At 44.6% G+C, this 24455-nt stretch overlaps 1 protein-coding gene across 2 annotated transcripts in view; it reads left to right on the top strand.

Annotated features, from left to right (window-relative positions):
• The window catches only part of REEP1 (receptor accessory protein 1), a 73552-nt gene that overhangs the window by 24323 nt on the left and 24774 nt on the right, over window positions 1-24455 (top strand). Inside the window, exons 2-5 of one of the 2 annotated variants that reach the window (XM_082482284.1) lie at window positions 4132-4204; window positions 8470-8546; window positions 10955-11075; window positions 12693-12812. In XM_082482284.1, coding sequence (XP_082338410.1) covers window positions 4132-4204; window positions 8470-8546; window positions 10955-11075; window positions 12693-12812 — 391 coding nt within the window. The remainder of the gene's footprint in view (window positions 1-4131; window positions 4205-8469; window positions 8547-10954; window positions 11076-12692; window positions 12813-24455) is intronic. The other variant, XM_082482283.1, reaches the window with a different exon arrangement.

The following is a 24455-nucleotide window of genomic DNA, read 5'->3' on the forward strand; positions in this document are numbered from 1 at the left end:
TGGGGAGTGGGTTGAATCTGTATTTGTAGCCTGGTTTCCTAAGGAAATGAGGCTTAAGCAGTCTGTTTTTCCACTGCTTCTAACTTTTGGATCCGCATAGTGATTGTGGCCAAAATAGATGGGTCAGAGAGGTCTCAAATATTATGTTTCTACATTATTCATAAGAATTAGCTGCTGGGTAGGAGATTGTCTCATAGCAGTGCCTGCCAGGAGGTAAAAGCTGCAGTGTTAACTCCATAGGGAGGTTGTTTTGGCTTGCCAACTGGCAGGCACCAGTCAGAGTCAATGCATGTACTGCAGAAGGAATCATAGCACATGTGGTTTCCAGTTCAGCTGGCAGTTGCAGGAGGAAACTGGGAGTCTGTGCTGCAAGTTTGAGGATGTGTGGAGGAAAGCTGAAGGTCCTGTGGTGTGGTTCAGAGAACGTCAGGTAGAACTGGAGTGTTGCAGAAGATTAGAAAAATGAGGGGGAACTGGGGAATGTCATGGTTGGAATTTGTGTGGTTTGGGCTGCAACCCCTCAAACTGTGGGCTGTCAGGGTAACTGTCAGGGAGCAGCTTGTTTTAGAGGTGATGGGCTGATATGCAATGGAGGAGCAAAGAGCACGGGAGCTCCAGGGTGTGGGAGAAGACATACAAGGAATATCAGAGTAAGAAGCTCGTGGCACTAGAGTCATTAAAGGAGATAAGGGACTGAGGTGAGGTGTGATAAAAGACCAAACCAATAGTAGGTAGGAGCAACAACATTTTTCAGGCCCTGGAAGTCAAGGATAGGAATATTACTTCAGCTTGGTAGGCAAGGGTCACTTCTGTGTGCATGTGTGTGTAAGAGGCAGGGGAAAGAGGTTTAAACACCGGTGTGTCCAGGTGGGGTAGAGAGCAGTAAAGCACGCAAAGGAGGCTGGAAAGAAGACTTAGACAAGGAAATGGCTTAGTGGCTTGGACAGAGGGACAAAAAATTAGCCTTGGTTTTGTGTATAGTTTGCAGAAGGAGTGATTTGGCAACAGTCTGAGCATGGGGACAAAGGAAAGCATGAATCAACGATAACTTTAAATACACAGGAAGCTTGGATGAGGGGGAAGAGAGAAGTATTGTCTTCAGCAGGGGAGAGGAACTGAGGGAAGAGATAGAGGATTGATGTGCGTGTTTGAATTAAGTCAATTGTACTCAAGCATTATCCAAAAGCATTGGCCAAAAAGGCCAATGGAATCCTGGGCTGCATAGGGAAGAGTGTGGCCAGTAGGTTGAGGGAGGTCATTCTCCCCCTCTACTCTGCACTGGTGAGGCCACAACTGGAATACTGTGTCCAGTTTTGGGCTCCCCAGTTCAAGAGGGACAGGGAACTGCTGGAGCGAGTCCAGCGTAGGGCAACTAAGATGATTAAGGGATTGGAGCATCTGCCTTATGAGGAAAGGCTGAGAGAGCTGGGACTCTTTAGCCTGGAGAAGAGAAGGCTGAGGGGAGACTTTATTATGGCGTACAAGTATCTAAAGGGTGGGTTGAAGGAGGATGGAGCCAGGCTCTTTTCAATGGTTCCCAGTAACAGGACGAGGGGTAATGGGCACAAGTTAGAACACAGGAAGTTCCGTTCAAATACATGGAAACACTTCTTTATGGTGAGGGTGACAGAGCACTGGCACAGGCTGCCCAGGGAGGTTGTGGAGTCCCCTTCTCTGGAGATTTTCAAGACCCACCTGGATGCAGTCCTGAGTAATGTGCTCTGGGCAATCCTGCTTTAGCAGGGGAGTTGGGCTAGATGATCTCTAGAGGTCCCTTCCAACTCTGAAAATTCTGTGATTCTGTGAAATCCCTGTGAAGACAGTAACCTCAAGAAAAAATTTTGGAATATGGCCATGTACAGGTATTTGTCTCCAAAAATCCTGAATATGCTTTACAGAAATGCCTAAACATCTCTTGTAGGGTGTATCTAGAGGTTAAATAACTCCAAGCTGCATAGTAAGCTACAGCAGTGACAAGACTGGGATCCAACATTCCTTAAAACAGTTTTCAGTCTGGTAAACCATAGCAGTAATAAATGTCCATATATGCACACAACACGCTACCAGGCAAATCAGTGAAACTCTCAATCTCCAATTTAGGGAGAGCACATCACCTTATTAACTGTCCCTTGCTCTGCATATGCAAAATTATTGCACAGTTTCCTTCCCTCATAGGATTTTTTTTCCAAGTGTTTATTGTCTGCAACTAATTCTTTTCTAGTGATCATGTAAACTGTTTGCTTCTTCAGGATCCAGTTACTTTCTGTTACCAGTACAAACTGAGGAAATGAATATCAATCATTCAGCGATTATTTGCAGGAAATAAAAGCGTGAGATGGCAGCTGGCCTGGGCCAAGAAGGAAGGACAGAAATGTGGTACTTTTTATAAGTAGAGCCAAAAATATTATTCATGTGCTCAGCTGTTAGTATCTGAATATTGTGGAGCTTTCTTCCTTTTGTGAGCTCTACCTTCTTTGGATTAGGTCCTGCTACCATTGAACTTAGAGGGAATATTTGTTATTAGCTTCAGTGAGAACAGGATCAAGCTATTGTTTGTGTGTTGTTCCTTGCCTTAACTGGTGTTGCTGTTTGTTAAGATCCGCAAGGGACAAAAATGTATTTGGTTTCCCAGAATCTTTCTGAGCATTTGTATCTAATCCTTGCATATAGCACAGCCCCTGTGGGTGAAACAGGTTCAGAGCTGACTGTTTCCAGCAAAGCTTTTTGAAGCCAGTGTGAAATACTGCAAAATACTGTATCTCCTCACTCAGTAGCTGTTTTTCTGAGGTCTGCTTTGTGCTTCAGGTTTTGCTAAGCTATGCTACAGTAAGCATGATGAATAGCAGGCAAATTGTCTTTGGTCACTGCTTTGGAAATCAAGATGTATGCTGGCTCACCCCATTCTTTCACAAATACCTTCTTGAGCTACAGGAAGTACGATGGTACACCATATCCCAGAATGTTAATTTTTAATGTCTTATGCATGTAATGGACTCAACTGTAATTATGAGTCCCACGGCACACAAATGCTACTGGCAGGATGGAAAAGACGACTATGGGTCCATGTGGCTCCACAATTAGGGATTGAAACATTGATCATTTCCATTCCCAAGAGCAGTGGAAACAGCTGTATGAATTTAAAGCAAAAGCTCCAGTGGAAAGAGAGGTAGTTGCAAGCCAATAAACATTCCCCTGCAATCTATTAAATTCAGACTTTGCAGCATCATCCTACTGCATTGAATAAAACTCACTGAAACCTGGGCAGGACAAAGTGGTTTTGACAAGCCTATGCTTATGTCCAGAATAATCAAAGTGAATAAGCAGCTAGGCAGTAATGCAGAGAGGAGTTAGTAAAAAAAAAAAAAAAATCTCAATGTTTTTTCTCAGCAGTGCTATTTTTAACTTATGGATCCTTATTTTCTTTCTTACATGAAATCTTGAAGTTGACAGCATCCTTTCCAGACTTGAAAATGAAAGGAAACTGTCTGAAAGAACAGTAGAACTGGGATTTTTAGGTCTGATCCTGTTGGTGTATCTTGATGGGCAAATTTCTACTTCTTTGACGAGCCCAAATTGACTTTACCAAACAGTGCAGGGCTCTTCCCTGTAGTTTTAATGTAGGATAAGGCCCAGCATTCAAAACCTTGTGTCGGTAGAACTCCTCCAGCTTTTCAGAGTAATGAGTAGAGGTGGAAGGGATTTTAGACAAATGATTCTTATTTTGTCCTGCCTCTGAACGCAAGACTCCTATATTCCTGGTGTCACAGCAGGTTATTTTGAAATCAGATTTTCATTTTCTTTTTAAAAGTGTGGTGGCCTTTTTTGGTTTGGTTTGGTTTGTTTATTTTGTTTTGTGTGTAATTCATAAGGTACAGCTGTGGAAACCATTGCAAAAGGAAAGTCAACCTGAATCCCTGCTCTTCGTTCATGTCACTGGCAATAGTTTCTCTGAATTCAGTGATGCAAAATCACTCCTGTACTGTACTTAGTACACTCAAGCTTAAATAACATCCTAACGCTTTTTACTAGTGCAAGAAACACATTTAACAGACAGCAAAAAAATATATCTTTCTCTGTGACAAGAAGTCAATTTAATCTCTTTGTTGTTTGTTTGTTTGTTTTTTTTTCCAGGCTTATATTTGGCACTCTTTACCCTGCATATTATTCTTACAAAGCCGTGAAATCAAAGGACATCAAAGAATATGTGAGTAATGAGGTTTGTGGCTGTGCTGCAGGGTTTGTTTTCTAAGATTGCTCCTCACCACATTGTAAAGGTGTTGCCTGTATTCTGGGAAAGCTCATAAACCAGTGCAAGGGGAAGACTGGCCTGAAGGTGGACCAGCTGATTGCTAGGCACAAGTCTCAAATAAGGAGACTGGGGTTTGTGCTTCTGGCTCCTCTGCAGAGTTGATGTGCTCTTTGACAAATGTATGCTATTCCTCTGATGGTGCAAGCTATATACTGCTGACTTAAAAGGTGTTTGGCATCTGGAGCTTTGCGTGTTTTCCTTTGTTTCTGAAGAGCAGCATAAATCAAAGCCTTTTCGAACAGCCTTGAAGCTTTAGCTGCTCATTCAAAACAAGGATCAGAGGAGGCAACTTGAAGCAAATGTGACTGAATCCTCACATAGAAACATCCTTCCTTGTGGAATGACCTATTTACAGGCACGTCTGGCAACTGGGTGTGCTATCTTGTCCTTTTGCTGAAAAATCTTCCCCGGGCCCCAGTTTCTAAAGGCAGATGGGTCCGTCAAGGAAGTCAAATGTGGGAGAATCAAAACCACTTGGATGCTGTTGGGGTCCTGTAATATTTGTAGTGCCTTTCACAACCTGAGCTCTATTAACTTTGCTGAACTGGGCTCAGCCTCCAGATCTTGACTCTTCAATCCTCTCAAGATCCCAGGGATAACAAGCCCATTTTCTCCTCTGGGTAACAGCATAGATGGCTATCCCATTAAGTCCTTAGTGAAAGTTCAAACTGGGACTCATTCTGTTGCTGAGATTTTTCCTTTCTGTCAGTCCCTTCCTTCAGATAATGTTTTTGGACATTTTGGGAATCATAAGTGTCACAGAACACACCAGATACTTAAGGCAGAATGTCCCTGCAGCCCTTGCACAGCTGTGCTTCTCAAGGTTTGTACATGCTTCACTTGGAAATGCTGAAGATGTGCGCTAGCATCCCCAAGTACTGTGTGCCACTTATACTTAATGTTTTCATAGTACCTTTTTGGAAACTATTTTGTTGAAGGGTCAAATTCCTGTTGGAAATTCAATTGCAAAAGCGGAACTCCCGTCAGACACATGAGGACATGCCCCAAATGCGGGAACAGCTAATCTAAGACCTGGTCTGCACTGTAGCAATTTACACTGACACAGTACAAACTCTTCAAGTACTAGTCAAAACTTATATCACTATAGTTTATTTTTATTTTGCTTAGTAATAGTCATTTTGATAAATGGTGTTTTAGGCTGATTCAAGCCCATCTGCACCAAGTTTTGGTTTGTGTTTAAAAGTTTTGCTGGCAGTAATGTCTGACAGAACTGTGCTGGCAGTGAGGTTTTGAGGGAGTCGCAGTTACGTAAAAAGTCTGGCAGAAGCTGCCCTGGGAAGACAATGCTGTCAGGCATTTGGCAGTGCCATTCTACAGCTGTAACACTAAATATAAATATACATGTAAATCACAGCAGAGCAGTTATATAGCTGAATGACAGGTGCTCAGGGAATAATTTCAGTACCTGCAGGGAGATGGAGAGAGAATACAGGTACTGTCCCCACTGCATTGGGGAGAAGATGGAGGAAAGCCATTTCAGAACTGGTGAGATCCGGATTTATTGCTGCCTCCATCCTCCCTTCCCCAGAGGAGCACCTGGTGTAGGTATCCCTCTTGTACTCCATTATTTCCAGCCTTCCCTTATTCTGTTGCAATTATCCCAGCCTTAGGTATCACGGTCCAGTTCTCTAATTCATGGATTTTCATGTTTTTTACTTCCTTAAGCTTTTTAACATTCCAGCAAAACTGCTTAAGAATCTCCATTTCTAAATATAGCTTATTAGACAACAATTTTCAGTTAAATTAACGATTTGTGTCTTACCATCTCTTTTCCTGTGGAGAGACGGATTCTTAAAGCTGTTTGAACTTTAAGTTATACAGTTTTACAATGGAAAGAAAAATATTGAGGGAGAATAAAAGGTTTTGCCCTCATCTCCAATACTGGGAAATGATTCCTTACATCACCTCTGTGGCAACAGTGCCACAGAAGAGGGAGCACCACATCACCTGATAAAAATCACTGGAAGTGCTGATGGCATATGACAAATACGTTGTTTCTTTCCAGCCCAAGAACCACCAATACTGCATACATCAGAGTAGTTTAGCTGTGCTTTTAAATCCCATTTAGTGCTCAGTGACAAAAATCCCCAGATTCCTGAATTACTCGAAATACTACAGTTTTCCTGACCAAGTCACGGTCCCCAAAGACTCTTTCTGTGTCTGTCACTATTGCTGCAAAAGAGACCATCCATAAATTGCCCACCAAGTGATCCACCCCACAGTGGAGTTACCATAGTTGAACACCGTGACAGCACAGCACATGCTTTCACTACCAGCATGAGGTAAAATGCTCTCACCTAAGCCCCAGGTAGGGGATTTAAGCTGATGTACTTGCCCACGTCTCTGCAGTGGGCTCAGGGTGTGGATGTGAGAAGGCACTGCTAATTCAATCAGATTGTGCTCCTGAGCCCTGCATCATGGGATGGGCAGTATACAATCATAGAATTGTTATGGCTGGAAAAGACCTTTAAGATCATTAAGTCCAACCATTATCTAACTCTACCAGGCTGACTTCTAAACCATGTTCCTGAGCACCTTATCTAGATGGCTTTTAAATACATCCAAGGATGGTGATTCAACTGCTTCCCTGGGCAGCCTGTTCCAGTCAGCAACCCCAAGTCCCTCAGACGCTCCTCATAAGACTTATTCTCAAGATCCTTCACCAGCTTTGTTGCCCTTCTCTGGACCCTCTCCAGCACCTCAATGTCCTTCTTGTACTGTGGCGCCCAAAATTGAACACAGTATTCAAGGCACGGCCACAACAGGGCTGAGTACAGTGGGACAATCACTTCTCTAGCCCTGCTCACTACACTGTTCCTGATGCAGGCCAGGATGCTGTTGGCCTTCTTGGCCACCTGGGCACACTGCTGGCTCATGTTCAGCCAGCTGTCAATCAACATCCCCAGGTCCTTTTCTGCTGGGCAGCTTACCAACCACTCCTCTCCAAGCCTGTAGCATTGCATGGGGTTGTTGTGGCCCAAGTGCAGGACTTGGCATTCAGCCTTGTTGAACCTCATACTATTGGCCTCAGCCCATTAATCCAGCCTATCCAGGTCCCTCTGAAGAGCCCTCCTACTGTCAAGCAGATCAACACTCCCACCTAACTTAATGTTGTCTGCAAACTTACTGAGGGTGCTCTCAATCTTCTCATCAAGATCATTAATAAAGATATTAAACAGGAGTGGTCCCAACACTGAGCCCTGGGGAACACCACTTATGACCGGCCGCCAACTGGATTTAACTCAATTCACTGCCACTCTCTGGGCCTGGCCATCCAGCCAGTGTTTGATCCAGCAGAGTGTATGCCTGTCCAAACCTTGAGTAGCCATTTTTTTCATAAGAATGCTGTGGTGAACAGTATCGACGGCTTTACTGAAGTCTAGGTAAATAACATCCACAGCCTTTCCCTCATCCACCAAGTGGGTCACCTTGTCATAGAAAGAGAGCAGGTTCATTAAGCAGGACCTGCCCTTCATGAACCCATGTTGACTGGGCCTGATTGTCTGGTTGTCCTGTAAATAATATGTAATGGTGCTCAAGGTAACCTGCTCCATAAGCTTCCCCCACACCGAGGTCAGACTGACAGGTCTGTAGTTCCCTGGATCCTCCTTCTGGACCTTCTTGTAGATGGGCGTCACATCTGCTAGTCTCCAGGACTGCTGATAAATTATGAAGTAACTTCTTTATCTCATCCTGACTGGTTTCCCCTGCCTGTAGATGTTATATAAGTAATTACATTTTGTCTTAATTGCAGTTTGGGCAACACTCTAGTATAAACCTTTGCTATTAAGATGAGCCAAGTGAGATTTTTAATGCCCTGGGTAGGGCAGTGGTCCTCCACTGGCCAGTTGAGCTTCCTCTGTAGGGACAGAATCAGTCTGCTCTTGTTGTCATGACACCAGTCCTAAAGGCCGCAGTCTTCCTTCCCAAGGGCTTGTGTGGAAATCTGACGTGTGTTATGTGCTGAGGTGGGGGGACCTCTGGCATCTCCAGGTCCATAGTAATTATTAAATACACAGTGCAGGAGGGTGGGGAAAGAACCTTTTTTTCTGTGCGAGTTATTCTGTGTACTTGTGCCTGTGAGAGATAGTTCAAGGCTCTTGGAGAAAAATGAACCAACTACTGTTTTTGTTTACTAGGTCAAATGGATGATGTACTGGATCATATTCGCACTTTTCACGACAGCAGAGACATTCACGGATATCTTCCTTTGCTGGTGAGCACCAGATGGGAGAGGGTCTTTGGCATGAGACAGAAAGAAAATGGAAATGTTTACAAGGGGAAAAAAGGGTCACAGAGGTGTACTGCCTCCTGAACATGGGGTTAGCAGTTTCAGGGGCATAGAGGTGTTTTGTGTAGAGGAGACATGCTTCCTTTCTCAGTGCTGTCATAGGAGAAACAAGAAGGAAGGTGGAACTGCTCACCGATATCTCATTAGTGAGAAATCATTACAGGAGTCTCAGTCCCCTGCCTGTCAGAGAGAAGTGCAGCTGATTGCCAAGTTGGATGCTTGCAGAGATCATCACGTAAACAGCAGAAGCTTTAGCTGCAGGCATAGTTCTAGACTTACCTAGCTGTGTCTTACAGTAAATACACAGACTCTAGGGATCAGGCAGAAACAGCCCTGCAGCACAGGACTTCGTTTGTAGTTTGCTGTGTGAGTGATTGTTCCTGGGATGTTTTGCCAGGCCTGTTCCTGGTTAGGCTGGGCTTATGGTTTGGTGGAGAACAGTGACAGTCCATACTGATGTGGGCTCTCTGGTGCCAGTGAAAGGATTCCTGGTGACCTCTGTCAAGATGAGAGCATATAAATGCCCAAATATCAAATTCAGTTCCTTCAATTTGAATGCCCAAGTTTGGAAATGTTTGTTGCTTGGTTTCCCTTTGTAGTAAGGCCTTTCTAGTGGAAACCAGTGAGATCAGTAGACTTCAGGATGAAAATTTTACTGTAGTGCATGGCCTTCACCTAAAGGCTGTTCCTGCATAGCACTGCATGCCTCTAGTGAGTCTTTCAAAGGGAATTGAGGGTACTTGGCAACATGTCAGATCTGTTGAAAAGGAGATAAAAGACGTTATGGTCTATCTAATTTGCATGCAGATCTACCTCCACTGTGTTCATCTGGAGATTTGTTTTTCTGGAGGATGTATTATGTGGCGCTCTCAGGATGAAAGACAGAGGGCTTGTCCAGCCTGTGAAATCAAGTATGCGGTAGAGATCCTCAATGAGGTGGAAGACCAACATGGCAAATCCATGCTCAGAGTAAAGCATTGCAGAGGCCCATTGGGTCAGACCTGGATGCTGTATGGCCCAGCTGGCTCGGTGACAGTGCTGTGCTAGCACAGCAGGAGTCTGTCTCAGTCTAGCTGGGCTGGTGCACAGCCATCACAGGGTGTCTGTGCTGCTCTTGCTTGCCCCTGCTTACAAAGGGTGGCATTGGTTCATCACACTGCTGGCAACAACATGCCTGCCTGCATGAGGATGCTGCCAGCTGGCCAGCCTTGAGCTCTAGGCTTTGTCTTCCAGAAAAGAGTCTGGATAATCTAATCTCAAGAAGTCCCTGCCTTGTTATTACAGCCAAAGCATGTCCTGATGTTAGTTATTTACAGTGCTACCTGAAAGCGTGGATCTGCACCTTTATGTTGCATGTTGCTTGGACAATAAAAATTCTTGTATTTCAGTTTCAGTCAGATAAGTGTTCTCTTAAAAGCAGAAAGGCAGAGAGATGAAAGGTGCATAAATATATCAATGAAATAATGATTTGCTGGTTTGTTCTTTGCTCCCTCATAATGACTGTGGATGCTACTACGAAGGCAGCATCTGTGCTCTTTGCATGGAGAAAGCTCCTCTTATCACACAGCAGTCTCTTCTAGACCATTAAATAATCATAGAATTGCTGAGGTTGGAAGGGACCTTTAAGATCATCAAGTCCAACCATTAACCTACCCTGACAAAAACCACTTCTAAACGATGTCCCTAAGTACCACATCTACCCTTTTTTTAAACACCTCCAGAGATGGTGAATCCACCACCTCCCTGGGCAGCCTATTCCAATGTTTAATAACCCTTTTAGTGAAAAAGTGTTTCCTAATATTCAATCTAAACCTCCCCTGACATAACTTAAACCCATTTCCTCTCGTCCTATCACTTGTCACCAGGGAGAAGAGGTCAGTCCCCACCTCTCTACAACCTCCTTTCAGGTAGTTGTAGAGAGCTATAAGGTCTCCCCTCAGCCTCCTTTTCTCCAGGCTAAACAACCCCAGTTCCCTCAGTTGTTCCTAATAAGGTTTGTCCTCCGGACCCCTCACCAGCTTTGTAGCCCTTCCCTGGACATGCTCCAACACCTCAATGTCCTCCTTGTAGTGAGGGGCCCAAAACTGAACGCAGTACTTGAGGTGGGGCCTCACCAGTACCGAGTATAATGGTTCCAATATCTGAGTAAATATTTACCCATATGTCTAGTTGTGATGTGTGCAAAGGTGCGTGAATGCATTTAGGTCTTTGGATTCTTTGGTAAGTAAAAGCTGCCCGAAGTTAGACTGGCCAGTCCCTTCCTGTGCTGAGCATCTCTAATTAAGGGCAGTGGTTAAATTGGGAGCAGACGTTAACAGCTCTTTTTCTTCTAGGTTTCCCTTCTACTATGAACTCAAAATAGCTTTTGTAGCTTGGCTGCTGTCTCCATACACAAAAGGCTCCAGCCTCCTGTACAGGAAATTTGTGCATCCAACGCTGTCTTCAAAAGAAAAGGTAATCACAGATGCCCAGGTCCTCACTGGGTGGAGCAGATCAACAGTGTGTTTACTCCAGTCCTTGTATCACTCATTTTCATTGAAGGACTGGGAGTTGCCGATTCTCTTCCTCTATAATTTGAGCATTTTTGTTTTTGTTCTTTGTGGTTGTTGTGTTTTTAAATACTGGCATCTGTTCAGTGCGCTCACACATATTAACTCATCTTTGTGCACTTGAGAAGTTGGGAGGGAGGGGGATAAAAATACCTCCTGAGCTGCTTTGCAAGTACTGGCTGAATATAGCTGGAGTGCTGTGTTGTGGCTGGATATAACAGAGAAACAGGGTCTGGCAGCCAGGGCTCCTTAACTTTGTTCCCAGCTCTGCCGAAAACATTGCAGCAATGAGACAAATAGCTAAGCCTATCTGAAAGGAGCTTCGGAAGCACTTGCCTGGCTGAGAGACATAGCATGCTGAAGTAAGGCATGTAGCATGTTGAGGTCCTGGGTTGAGACATATCTTGCTCAAATTCATGATGCTAATTTTGGGGGGGTGGAGGGGTAGGGTGGGCAGGCATTACAGCTTGGATCATTTGGCTGCCTAGGAGATTCCTGTGGCTGTGAATGAGACATTGTCAGGCAGATCCGTTTGGCTCATGTGGATACATGGGCCAAGAACAGCTGTCGGTCACGTATCAACATGCAACTTACTAAGAAGTTAATAACTTTCCCACATTGGCAACTATGGAAATGAAAGATCTCTGTTTAGCCACAGGCAGTGCATGAACAGTTGTATCTTAGTCCTGTCCAGGAGGGACAGTGGAGATCAGTCCCCTGTCTCTCTGCTTCCTGGGAACTTCTACTTATGCTTCTCGCAAGCAGTGCTCGTGCCTTTTGGGCTGCCATCTCTTATCTACTAGGAATATGGAGGGAATTACTAAACAGACAGCAGCTTCTCACAGCCTCCAGTCCCTACTAACCTAGCACATCCAGTAGCTGAGTACTAGAAGTCATTGTCATCCATTATCATACAGACACCTGTGTCTTGGGGGAGGGAGGGTGAGGGCAGGAACTTTCATAACCATTTCACTATATATTGAGCAGCATAGGAGTCCAGAAGCTCTGAGCCTACCAATTCCATGGGCACGTTGAAGCAGGACATTGCAGTGATGTGCAGACCTACCTCGAATACTGGACCCAGAGCAGTACAGCTGCAGCTGCCTAGTGTCATAATATGATTCTTTTTTAACTATGGGGCAATCCAATTCATCTTTACAGTCCATAGATTGCAAACGGCTCCTGACATACCCTGGTCCATTCTGCCCAGGTAGATGCGTTTGCCTTGCTTCCAGGACCTATTGGTGGTGGTTGCACTGTGCAAGTGTATCTGAACTTTGTGTCCCAATCTTCCATTCGCAGAAGAGAGTTCCCAAAGCCTGCAATGGGAGTTACTGCTCCCCTGCAAACCTTTCCTATTTGCAAACACTGGCTGTGAACTTCTCTTCAGCCAAGGTGGAAAAAAAGGAGGATGTCTGCCTCCATAAATGATGACCTGGCCCTGCCAAGAGTTTGAGGCTGGGAGCACTCTGAACTTGTCCTTCTTGTGCTTTTTGTTTTGTTTTGCTGTCTGCTGTGACAGGAAATCGATGACTGCCTCGTCCAGGCAAAAGACCGGAGCTATGATGCCCTTGTGCACTTCGGGAAGCGGGGACTGAACGTCGCAGCCACGGCAGCTGTCATGGCCGCTTCAAAGGTAAAGGTGCGGGTCAGGATGGTGACATTAGCATCTCATCTGCGTCCATAACCCCCAGCAGCCACAGTGTGGGGGCGGAGAGATGGTGAGGGTAGGGATTCTCTGATTTTGATCATGCCTCCCAATTCCCCATTCACCAGCCATGCAGGTGCCTTTTGGGATGAAGACACTAAGTGTGGTGCATAGTGAACCTATAGGAGGTCAGAAATGAAGGATTAAGGCTAAGGTCTGCCTCGGGCCTCTGTTGAATTTTATATTTTCCATCAGCACCAAGGTGACAGTGTTAGCAATTCTGTTCATCATAGCCTGTGCTCTTCATTTTCACTGTCAAAATAGGAGCATGCTTTCATGATAGATTCTGATGTTAGGTGAACACAGTTAACACACTGGCAGGGAAATATTTTTTTTTTTTGGTCGACACCTTTTGCAGTGAAGGAAAAGGCCATCTGCACCCCAGTTTTTCAATTATTATACTGAATTGTTGAGAAGTCTGCAGGATCTAGTGACCTATAATTTGGGTACTGACAGAAAGCAGATGTGATCTGAAGTTTGTGAAGGCTAAAAGTTTGTCTGCAAGGCTTACACATAACATACCTGGTGTATAATTCTCTGGAGACATGTTTATGTAAGAGTGAATGGGAAGTGGCATTAGTTGCTTTTGGAGAATGAGTAGATATTGGATGAGTGGTCTCATCTGAGGACATGTATCCTGTACTCTGTTCCTGGCTTAGAGCCAGAACCAGAAAATAGCTGCTATCTCTGTTTCTTTGCTTGCATAAAAGCTGCAAGGACTTGATAACTGCATTTTGTGGTCCTGCTCTCTGGCCATAGATTATCATGGTTTAGGGTAATTGTGCACAGTGAATATACCCTTGTGTTTTGGGGGCAACTTGTAGAAAAGATATGGCTTTCATGCAGTCAGATAAAATGTCTCTTGCAAAAGGATAGTAGAAACATACTGGCAAGGTGGGAACTGGTATTTGGAAAAAGGTGTGAATGGGAGTTGAAAGAAATTGTTTTTCTCTGTCAAATGCTTTTCACATGGCCTCAGGCACATCGTTTTTGTATGTCTTGACTTTAACTTGTGTAAAAATGCATAATACATTCTTAGGAGGCCAAATACCATAAAGCCTATAAAGCATGTTGAATGCAAGGTATTATAGAAGTGGGGAGCCCCTGGGATGTGCCGTGCCCATGTAGGATCACAGGGATATGCAAAAGCTATATCCTGTTCCAAAGTAAAAAAGAAAAATTGCTTCCCTTTTCCCTGCCAAGCATTGTGCAGCCTGTGGCTGTCAGGCCTGGCTCAGTTCTCCTGAACTAACTGTTGCTCTTCAGTGGGGAGGCTCTGCTAACCCAGGGACTGCTAGCTAATCCATACCTGGACTGAAACCTGAGATAAATGTGGAGCTAAGGCAAAGCTGTGTTTTATATGCCCAACGAAACAACATTTGTGTGATGCCTTCATGACACAACACTTTTACTGCTGCTATGTAAGCCTGAAGAAGTAGCACCATGGACATAAATAGGCTCTCGGAATGCCTGTTTTGTAGCACTGCCTTTGCTCTGAGCCCCTTCCTACAAGGTGCTGCAGACACTCTGTGCTAGAGCTGTTTCTAGGACAGAGTGAGAAACTATGTGTGAATCCCAAAGGAACTCTATCTCCTGTTTGCGTAGTTCCTGAATATGAGAAGCTCAACAGTAGCCCAGACCCACAGTGCCAACCTGTTTATCTCAGGACTGCAACAGTGTCTTCAGCTCTTCAACCTGAATGAACTGGCAGCACCACAGTTTTTCTTCCCATTGTTCTGCTTTTCTGGTGTTGTTCTTAAGAATCTCACTGCCTTGAAATGTGGCTCCAGTGGCATTGGGCAGCTGGGTAGAAGGGAGAAGAGTCTCCAGGGTACAAGGAAGCCATTGTTTTCCATGAGTTAATGAAGCTCCCCATTCAGTGCTGGAAGAAAGTAACTCTGTGCCTTGTGTGGTATTGTTTTATGGCACATCTGCCAGCCTAACTTGAGAGAAGACATTTGAGATATTGCAACCTCTAAGTGGACCAGAAGAGTCTTTCCTGCATGGTCATTTGGGGAGGTGGAAAATAATCTATTGATAAGATTCAGAGGTTGTTATTGGATTGATTGATTGATTTACTAGTTTTTATAACAAAGCAAGGACTGTTCATGTCTTTGCTTCAACCTTGACATTTAAATTACTCTGAATATGTGAGGAAAAATAGGACTCCTGTCTTCCTTCACCACTTTGGCATTTGGCCTCCAGCAAGTTGCTGGCTTCTGTGTGCCTCAGGGTACAGATCCAAGAGACAGTGAGCTGATCTGACATCTCTCTTCCTCCAAAATGGGGTAATGCTCCTGCTCCCAGTGGGTTACTGTGCATCAGCTCTTTGGACCTCCTCAGGTTATCCCTAATCCATCAGAAAGGTAATCCACAAAGAGAAAGAAAAGGAATACTGTTTTTTGAGCCTACAAATGTGTTTCAAGTGCCTGAGCCAGCACAAGGGAAGGGACAGGACTGCATTGTGAGGAGTGTGGTCAGAGTAATGCAAAGCCAAGAGCTTCCCTTCTTGGTCATGGGAAGAAGACAGATTAGCTCTGCTGCGCATGGAACCACAGCCTTAATACATTTACAGTCTTCATGGTGTAATAGTCAGGAGTGGTTAAAGCAGCGCCTGTCCCTTCTCAGACTAAATTTGTTGTCTTTTGGGCATGGAGGGCTGAATGGCTGTGATTTACAGCCTGATGTGTTGCAGTACAGAAGTGCTGAGCTGGGGTGCCTCAGCTATTCAGGATGTGAAGGGTGATGTGTGGATGTGTCTCCATTTAGCTGCCCCTGCTGCTGTGAAGGGAGCTGTTTCTGAGAGTGGAGCGCTAAAGCAGGTATGGGTGGTAACAGCTGCTGTTGCCCTGGTTTTCAGCTGCTGTTAAATGTATGTCAACGCCCTTACTTGCTCACTTGAGAAGGAGGTATAACAAAGCTAGGTTATCCTGCGTGAGAGTTTAAATGACTAATTATCCGGAAAACACTTTGAGCTGACAAATGCTAGACAAGACCGCAGTGCTGTCCTTAAGGGGAAGTTTCTACGGAAGGAGGAAAGAGAATACTATTTCTTCTAAGTGTTGAGTGTAGATAGGAAACTGAGCCCTGAACAGGTTCATTGGGTTTCAGCCTTTAAAGGATCATGCTAAAATTGGAACCTATAGAGATGACCATATATTCAGAAGCACAAAGCTCCTGCAGCTCCCATGGAAAACATGACTTTTACCAGTAAGTGAATGTGAGAATCTGTCTTATTTCCTGATTCGCTTGGATTAATGGGTGAGGAAGAAATGCTTTTGTATTAAGAAGTGGAACCTTAGACTTTGCAAGTGAGCATCTTCTGGTGGCAAATACACAGTGAAATGCTGGGCTGAAAGTGTACTCTGTACAGATCTGTTTTCAGTAAATGAGGTTAAATGTACAGGCTCCTGTACTTGGAGACATCTCCCACTGTGCATAGCCCTGTCCTCTCTTTCTGAGCTGTGGTAACTTATTTTCTTGTGAAAAGATCTTTGGGCAAGGCTCATGTCTTCATTCTTTTTATCCATTGTGCAGGAAAATGTGGCTGGCTCTCTGATTGCTGTTTTTGTGTGACAGGCTGCTATTTATCTATTTACCACAGGCTAAGATGCTGCAGTCTGCACAGCCTCACCTTCCTTGTCTCTGGTCCCCTGGCCCTTTTCACCTTTTCTATCTTAAATAGCCTACAGTTTTAGTTAGTCAAGTACAGGCTTGTCTCCCTTCCCCTTCCTCCTGCTCCCTTCCCCTGCTCTGTTTTGTTTTGAAGCCACAGTTGTGCTAACATTGGCACAAACCCGTGCCAATTCATTTTACAGGCTGAGGAGCTGTCAGTGTCCCAAGTGCCCTGAGTCTGCCCAGCTGGCCTGCTTGGGTGTTTTCTCTCTCTCCGAAGAGTCTATTTTTGGTGCTCTCTAAGCAGACAGCACTGGATATCTGGTCTTATTACCCCTTCTAGGTGCTCAACACAGATCTTTTCCCTACCCCCAGCAGCTTGAGTCCCACCAAGAAGCATAATCTCATTTGGTGTTCTATAATCCTGTCCTCATTGCTTGGTCATTCTGTCACACACTGTGACTTCAAGTGGGTCAGTCCTAAGTGGTGGGATTAGATGACCTGCTGCTTTTTGTATGTTTTCAATTAGTTCCAACTACTTCAGCTATTCCTGCCCCTGAAGGGCCCTGGGCATTGATCGCCAGCTTCTTTCCAGCTCACCTCAGGGGAGGAGAGGACAAGCAGAAAAGGATCCTGCTTTTCAGTCACAGCAGAAGGGGAGCAGCAACAAGGCTGTTACAGCCCCAGTAGTGGGGCAGGTGCAACGGTTTGGCCAGGCAGTGGAATCAGATGGAGGCCTGGGCATAAGTGGGCTTTTCATTGGCACCAGTCAGGTTTCTAATGTAAGCAGCTGGGATGTGTGCGGCTGCCGTGAAGAGAGGCTGCTTGAAGGCAGCACCAGCCTCCTCCAGCACACTTGTATGTACTCCCTAGCTGTCAGCATGCTTCCAGCACTTTCTCATCCTCTGCCTGTCTCCCGAAGTGTCCCATCACCTGCTGCTTTGCCCTTTCCCCAATCCCCAACACTTCTACTCCCTGCTTCTCTTCCCAAGACCCAGCCCAGCCCCTCCATTGACTCCTCTGTCTCTGCAACCCTCCCATCACCAGTTTTACACTCTGCCCCAGATCTCTGACCCTCTCCTTCAAGCTCCTGGGTTTCCCAGGTCCTGTTTTCGCATATCCTTCTTCCTCACCCTGAACAAACCAATTCTGTCAAACAGGCCAACATCTTTCCCCACTCCCAAGACAAATCCTGCTCCCAACTGCTTAACCATCCCCAAGCTCAACTCTGCTCTTCAAAGGAGAGCTGTAGAAAACATCCCACAGCCAACAGATCATCGCAACCCAGAGGTTTCTGATAATGTACCTTCTTCTGCCCTCCTGTGTGTAGGACAGGGACTGTTTGCACAGCAGCTGGTGCTGCAGCCTGTTGTGTGCCCCTTGGTACAGCCTGCCTTTAGAAAGGGGAGAGGAGCACAGCGTGCTGCTGGCAGTGGATGCAGTGCCTTGGCAGGAGATTATAAATGAGGTGGAGGGAGCAAGCATGCATGACTGGTGTCGATGAAAAGCCCGTTTGTGCCTAATAAGTCTGAGAAACTGTCCATGAGCCTTTCATGAGTGGGGAAATATGGCTTGCAGTGCTGCCAGAGCTAGCAATCACTCTGGTTATCAGTTAAAAGGACCAGGCATGCAGACGAAGGCAGGAGGGTTTCAGTATGTTCCACACTCAGGAGTGCAGTGTCAGCAGTTCCCAAACTGCTTCAGCTCACAACCAGCTGTCTGGTCTGGCATCATCACTTGCATTTCCACCTTTGGATTCACCACCCCCTGGGGTGTCACAGCTCCACTACTTTAGGGTCCCTTAGTCCCAAGAAATTTATCAGGAAGCTTCCCAGTGTGTTTGCTGGTTTTTAAACCAGGGCATTAGAAGGGAAATTCTGGTGATGATTTAAATTTTATCCTTTCTCGTCAAACAGTGTCTTTTAATTCATTTCTAGTATCTGGCTGGTATAGCCAGTGCAACTGCCTGAAAGTCAATATTTAGATCCCTAATTTTCCATGAGAATTGAGACCTGTTTACCATGGGAGTTTGGAGCAAAAACTTGTGCAGGGGAGAGATGCTGCCATTTGTGGCATGACAGTGGAGAAATGCACTTTTACTTGAATTAGGAAGGAGGGAGGCAGGGGGTAGGGAGCATCCTTCTCTTTAAGACACTGGATAAAGCCTCTTTGTAATGATTAGATCCCACTACTTGGATGGAGAGTATTTCTTCGCTTACCAAACGTGTCAGAGGACAGTTCTGTCTAGTCTGCTTAGTACCATATCTGTAATGGCCACATTGTCTGCCCTGTCCTGTAACATGGCCGAGAGCTAGAGAAGTCAGGAGTGATGTAGCATACAGAGTTTAAGAAACCTTTGGGGATCCGTGTTATCTTAGAAGGGCTGAGCACGCTGCTTTTGAAGGTAGCTTCCTTTAAAGAATCTCCATTTGGGATCCAAAATCAAAGATCTCGTGGCTGAGCTATGTTACGCCAACAAGGAGAAACAACTAATGGCTTTCTTGAAACATGCGGTAGTGTGCCGCTGATCGCAGTATTTTGTGAACTGTTCCTGTCATGGTGTGATGTGTCTTCATTCTTAAATCTTTGAGAATCTGTTTTTCCCAAAACAGTAAAAACCCAGCGTTGTTTGAACTACAATCCAGGTAGCTGTTTCCAGTTTATCTCTCTTTTTGGCTCTTTCTTTGGTGGCTCTAAGAAGCAGACAATAGCCAGTGAATACATAGGACAGCAGAACCAAACAATACATTTATACGGAGAGACCAGGCTGGGAGAGACAATAACAAACAGTTCCCAGGAGAGGAAATGAACTGCACAAACAAAGGGTGGATGAAATTAAGTTTCCACCATCAACATTAACGTCAGCTGGTTTCCCTTTGAGTCTTTAGTACCATCTGACATCTCCAAACCAGGTAGTTGTTTCAGGCTAGGCACATCACACAAGCCCTGGCCATGAGGATATTGCTTGTAGGTGTTTGTGTTTATGCGGTGGCAGAAGTAATTTCCTTCTTCACTCAGGCCTGTGCTCAGAGCATAAAGTCAATGGTTTTGCTCTTAGCAGAGCCTGCCCGCAACTGGGCACAATATGCTTCTGCATGCAAACTCCCACTCATTGCCATGAGTTATTCCCCAGCGTTACCCTACTTCTGATAAGACCTGTCCGTCACCAGGACTAAAATGACTGCCACATGCCCCTCACCTAATCCTCTGCCTAAATTAGTCATAAATGCACTCTGTTCTTAATGATCTTAAGTCTGGATTACAGAGGTAGCCAGACACTTGAGGTTTCTCCAGTGGGAAGCATCAATCAAGTGCAAAGAGTGGAGTGACAGCCCATTGTGTTTATAATTTGCTTTACTCTTTAAACACACTTGCTAGGTAACACCCTGTCAGCTGGGGTTATGGAGTGGTTTCTCCATCTCTCTGGGAAAGCTGAGGAAGGGAGAACCTACGTTCAAAGGTGTAGTCCACAGGTGGGTGTCCCTGCTTTTTATGTGTATGTCAGTTCCTGCACATTGGTGCCCAGTGTCATGCTCATGTCTCGCCTTGATTACTTATGCTTCAAATAGACCTTATTCTCAAAGCTTTTATGCGTGTTGCCACAATGGCTCTCTTTTTTCCCTTGCTAGGTCTCTCAGCTACTTCATTTACACTTGTATTGGGACCAGAAAAAAGGGCAGGTAATCTGCTGAGTGCTTATACTAACCCCTAACTAATGTCTGCCTCCCCATTAGACTAGTTTGAACTGGTTTTAGCTGAGATTGGTCTGAGGCAGATGCTGTCTGCTCTGCTTCCAGTGGGTAGATCCCACGTGCTGAGCTTTAAAATCCTTTGATCTCATCAGTAAAATGCCTTCCAAGTCCTCTGCTGGCGATCAGAGAGACTCCAGCAGCCAGGCAGGGAGCTTTGTACATGGAAAACCCATCTAACTCAGGTTTTTGCTACTGCATTGGCCAAGCTGCTGTGTTTGCTGTTGTTTTCTTGCTAATGGATAAAGGGAAACTCTCTCCCACTGCTGTCATCCTATTAGGATGGTTGGGGTTGCAGTGGAGCTAGCAAGACCAGGACTTGGCTCAGAAGTGAAGATGCATCTCTTCAAGCATTTTCTGATAGGTGTGGTTGGGGAAGTCCTGCTGACACCATAGCGATAACTGACATCCTAGCAATGTGCACTACACTTTGTAGTGAATATCCGCAGGGTGGAGGCTGTAACATGCATGCAGACATGTCTGCTGGTGTGGAGGAGGACTGCTAACCAAAGTTACAGCAAAAACAGTGGACAACATTAACAGGTTTAGTATTGTGCTGGAAGTATGGTGAGTGTGACTTAGTGTTCCCTTGCCTGTCCATTAACTACTGATCCTAAGATGCACAAGGCCAGAAGGTGCCATCCTGTATTAACAGTGATCATATTAAAAGCTTCTCTTTTATGACTTGACATTTTTTGGTTCCTCACTTGTGTCACTTTACCATGCTGTGTTATAGTTTCCACAGCTGCAAAGTGGAGTTTGTAGGTATTAGAAGTGTTCTGAAGCCTAAATAATGTCTACAGAATTCTTTCAGATTGTCAGACTGAAGGTATGATAAAATCTAGACACTGTTATTTGTTTATATTTAGATCATATTTAATGTGATTGCTATATAAATTGCAGATTTTTAAATTATGTGCCTAATTTTATTTACGTAGAGCCTATGTAAATCTACCTACATATCTGGAGTATTTTTAACAAATAATTCCATTGGATGTATTTTCTCCAGACCTCTAAATCCATCTCTCTAAAAAGTTTTACTTCAAATGTGAATGCAGAGATTAATTATAGAGAGGCAAAGTAATGAAGAGAATTCCAGCTGTTTCTGATGGAGTCCCTTTTACAGTGCCTGACACAATAATGACTTCAGATTTTAGAAAGGATCAAGATTTCTGATCCTTCTAAGCAAATATTGGTTGCATCAGTGTTTGTGCTCTGGGCCCACAGAGGTTAATCTTTGTTTCTGGAGATGATGTCTGCAACATTTAGAGGAAGGTAGCGTGCAGGTTAGCTAGCTTTGAAAGTTCAGTATTTTGATACTGTTTTGTCCCACTCTTTAAGGCAAAAATAAGGAGAGAAGGTGCTAGATGCAGGGAAGTAAGGTATGCCTACGCTGGAGTTGCAGTTTTGACTGAAGCAGGTAGAAATGTACCTAAATTAGTTTTAGATTAATTACTATGCTGCATGGATGGGAGCTTTAACTTCCCTTAGAATCACAGATGAGCTTCTGTAGCTTAAATGTCCATGTCTTGATGGGTGATACTGTTTGTAATGTCGTGAATCTAAATAAGGTTGATACCAAGTGGCAGCAGTTACTGGGGGGTAATATTACTGTGTCCTTTGTAGTACTTATCTTTTGTCCTATTCAGTAGCACTGAGCCCTGCCCCAGCCTGGCCCTTCTCTGCCCCTGTAAAGAGAGCACTGTCCCATGAATGGACCTAGGAAGGTTGGTGGGTCCTAGGAGAAGAAGAGGCGAAGGAAGCCTGAAGAGGTCTGCTTTCAGCTTGTGCCATGCCTTTACCTATGGGGTGAGCTTTTCTAGGAACGAGAAGATCAGGTGAATTTGGGAGCAGGTACGCTATGGTGAGCAGGGAACAGAGACACACCTGCTCCCACTTGTTGCTACCAAAACTGCACCATCTAGCAAAATCACTGTCTACTGGATCGGAAGTGTCATGCTTATGGGGACAATCTGTGTCATAGAATAAGTGGGATGAGATAGAAGTTGGGTCTAGGCAGGCAGTCTTGTGCCCAGGGAGAGTAAGGCTCAGTCCTCCAGCACCGCTTCATGCTTGTGTCCTGTACCAGGGGATGAAGTCCCTGAAATACAGGTCCAGCCAGCACAATCATCCACATGGGGCAGTTGGTGTTCAATGACGGGGGAGGGAGAGGTGGTGTCATCCATAGTCCTACAGCCCTCCAAGTCCCCATTTTCAAAAGGTTTTATAATACCACCATGCTGTTTTGCTGTTGACACAATGAAATGTTGTTATTGCAGTGACTGCCATGATATTACTGCTGTCACGCTCTGTAGGATAAAACTAGCCCAGATCTGTGTGGACATGCTGCAAACATGCCTCTGGCCTGCAACGTAGACATAGCTTCAGGACCTGGATCTTCTCTCTGTGCAGGCACATGGTGTGCTGAGATTTCTAGGACATATCCAATGTCCTTAGCATTTGGAAGAGCATCTGTATGATCACAGCCAAGACAGTAAACAAAAATCCCCCAAACAGCACCTCCTCATCTTCCACATGATTGTTTTAACCAAACGCGGCCCAAGATGTGTGCTGTGCTAAATCTATTCTGTTGTGAAATAAAGCTATTAACTTGTTATTTTTCTGTTGTTAATAAATGATAAGTCTTATTGTGGAATAATAAATGTTACAGCTGGATAAAGTCTTTATTGCTAAAACAACAGTGTTGCAAACTCTCACAGTGCTCGCTTTTCAAATGTTTGCAATTTCATATACAACAGCTGCTTATCTGACAGGGAAATTAAGGTTGATAACATTTTCCATTTCACTCTGAAACCATCCTGATTCTACTGTAACCATTATTTCTGTCATGTTTCTATTTGGGGTCAAGTAGAAATGTGGCAACTGGGAAAAAGTTGTAAGTGTTATGTTTTGCCCTACGAGCAATTAAATCAAGTCTATCCCTACAAAGACTGAAGGTGCAAAAATTCGAAAGAAAGATGGGAGGGAAGTCAGTAGGCTTTCACACGTGTTCAGTGTCCTCACTTAGCCTAAGCCTTCGCTATCCCTGCCATTTCTGAGATTTTGACAAACTGTTTCATGGAGTGGTAGGAACAGTAATATTTTGTTATTATCTCTGTGATGAGCAACTTTTATCTTCGCTGTTATAAACAGGTTAAATTAAAGCAAAAATCAAGAGAAGACAGTTTTTTAGTTTGTTTCTGGAGAAAGTCAAAGGTGTTTATTACAGCTTCTGTGACTGTGTGTTTAAGGCTGTGGTTGTATGTATGCTAATGTAACAGACTCACAGATGACAGGCACGTATCAGACCTTTGTTGTTTCAAAGCTGTCTCTGGGGCTTTTGATCATTATATGCCGCTACATCACAAGTTGCAATGCAAGAATATTAACGTATCTTCTCCAGTTTCAATGCAAAAGGGTGCATTAGTGTCATCTTCCCTGCCAGGTTGGTCTGACGCATGAATCTTGTCTCTAATCTGACTCATGCCCACATACATAAATTGCTCGCTGGAATGAAATGGTATTTGGGTAAGGTGGCTGAGCAGAGCAGCTGGGAGGAGGTTAAAAGCTTGAGCACTGCTGACACTTGAGTTGGCGGTACAGGAGGAATACAGCACTCAGGTTACAGCAGCTCATCAATTGCTAAACCCTCCAGATTTGCTGGTTCAGTCATTCTGCAACAGCGAAATTTATTTAGTGATCTGATTGCTCTCACCTTGCTCTCACTAGGGATCTGTCTGTTGTAGTCAAACTGCAGGGTAGGATGTCTTGTGTTAGCTTTAAACCAGTTACTGAGAATAGGGTGGCAGCGCAGGAATTCAGTGCAGGCTACGAAACCTACCTAGAACTGCACTAGTTTTGAGTGGACAAGATCACACCCAGCTAACCAGCCACGCAAGGGAACTTCAGTATGTCAGCCCAGTGCCAGCTGCGTTCACAGACTGCAGAGCAGATGTACCTTAGACTGGCCTAAGAAGAAAAGCTTGAGATACCTGTTAGAGTGAGAACATGTCCCAGGAGTGGCTCAGCCACTGGCAGGAAAGTAACCAAAATTCAGGCATCTGCCACTTTTGTGGCAGATTGGAGAGTGAGATGGGAGAGGTGAGATTTTAATGAAACATCATCTCTGTGGACTCCACTGATAAGCATATAAGATAAGCAAAGTAAATGTCTTGGTATACCAGCAAAAAAGCCCCATCCATTTAAAATACTT

The sequence above is a fragment of the Vanellus vanellus genome (assembly GCF_965231255.1).
Source record: "Vanellus vanellus genome assembly, chromosome: 4".
NCBI classification, from domain to species: Eukaryota; Metazoa; Chordata; class Aves; order Charadriiformes; family Charadriidae; genus Vanellus; species Vanellus vanellus.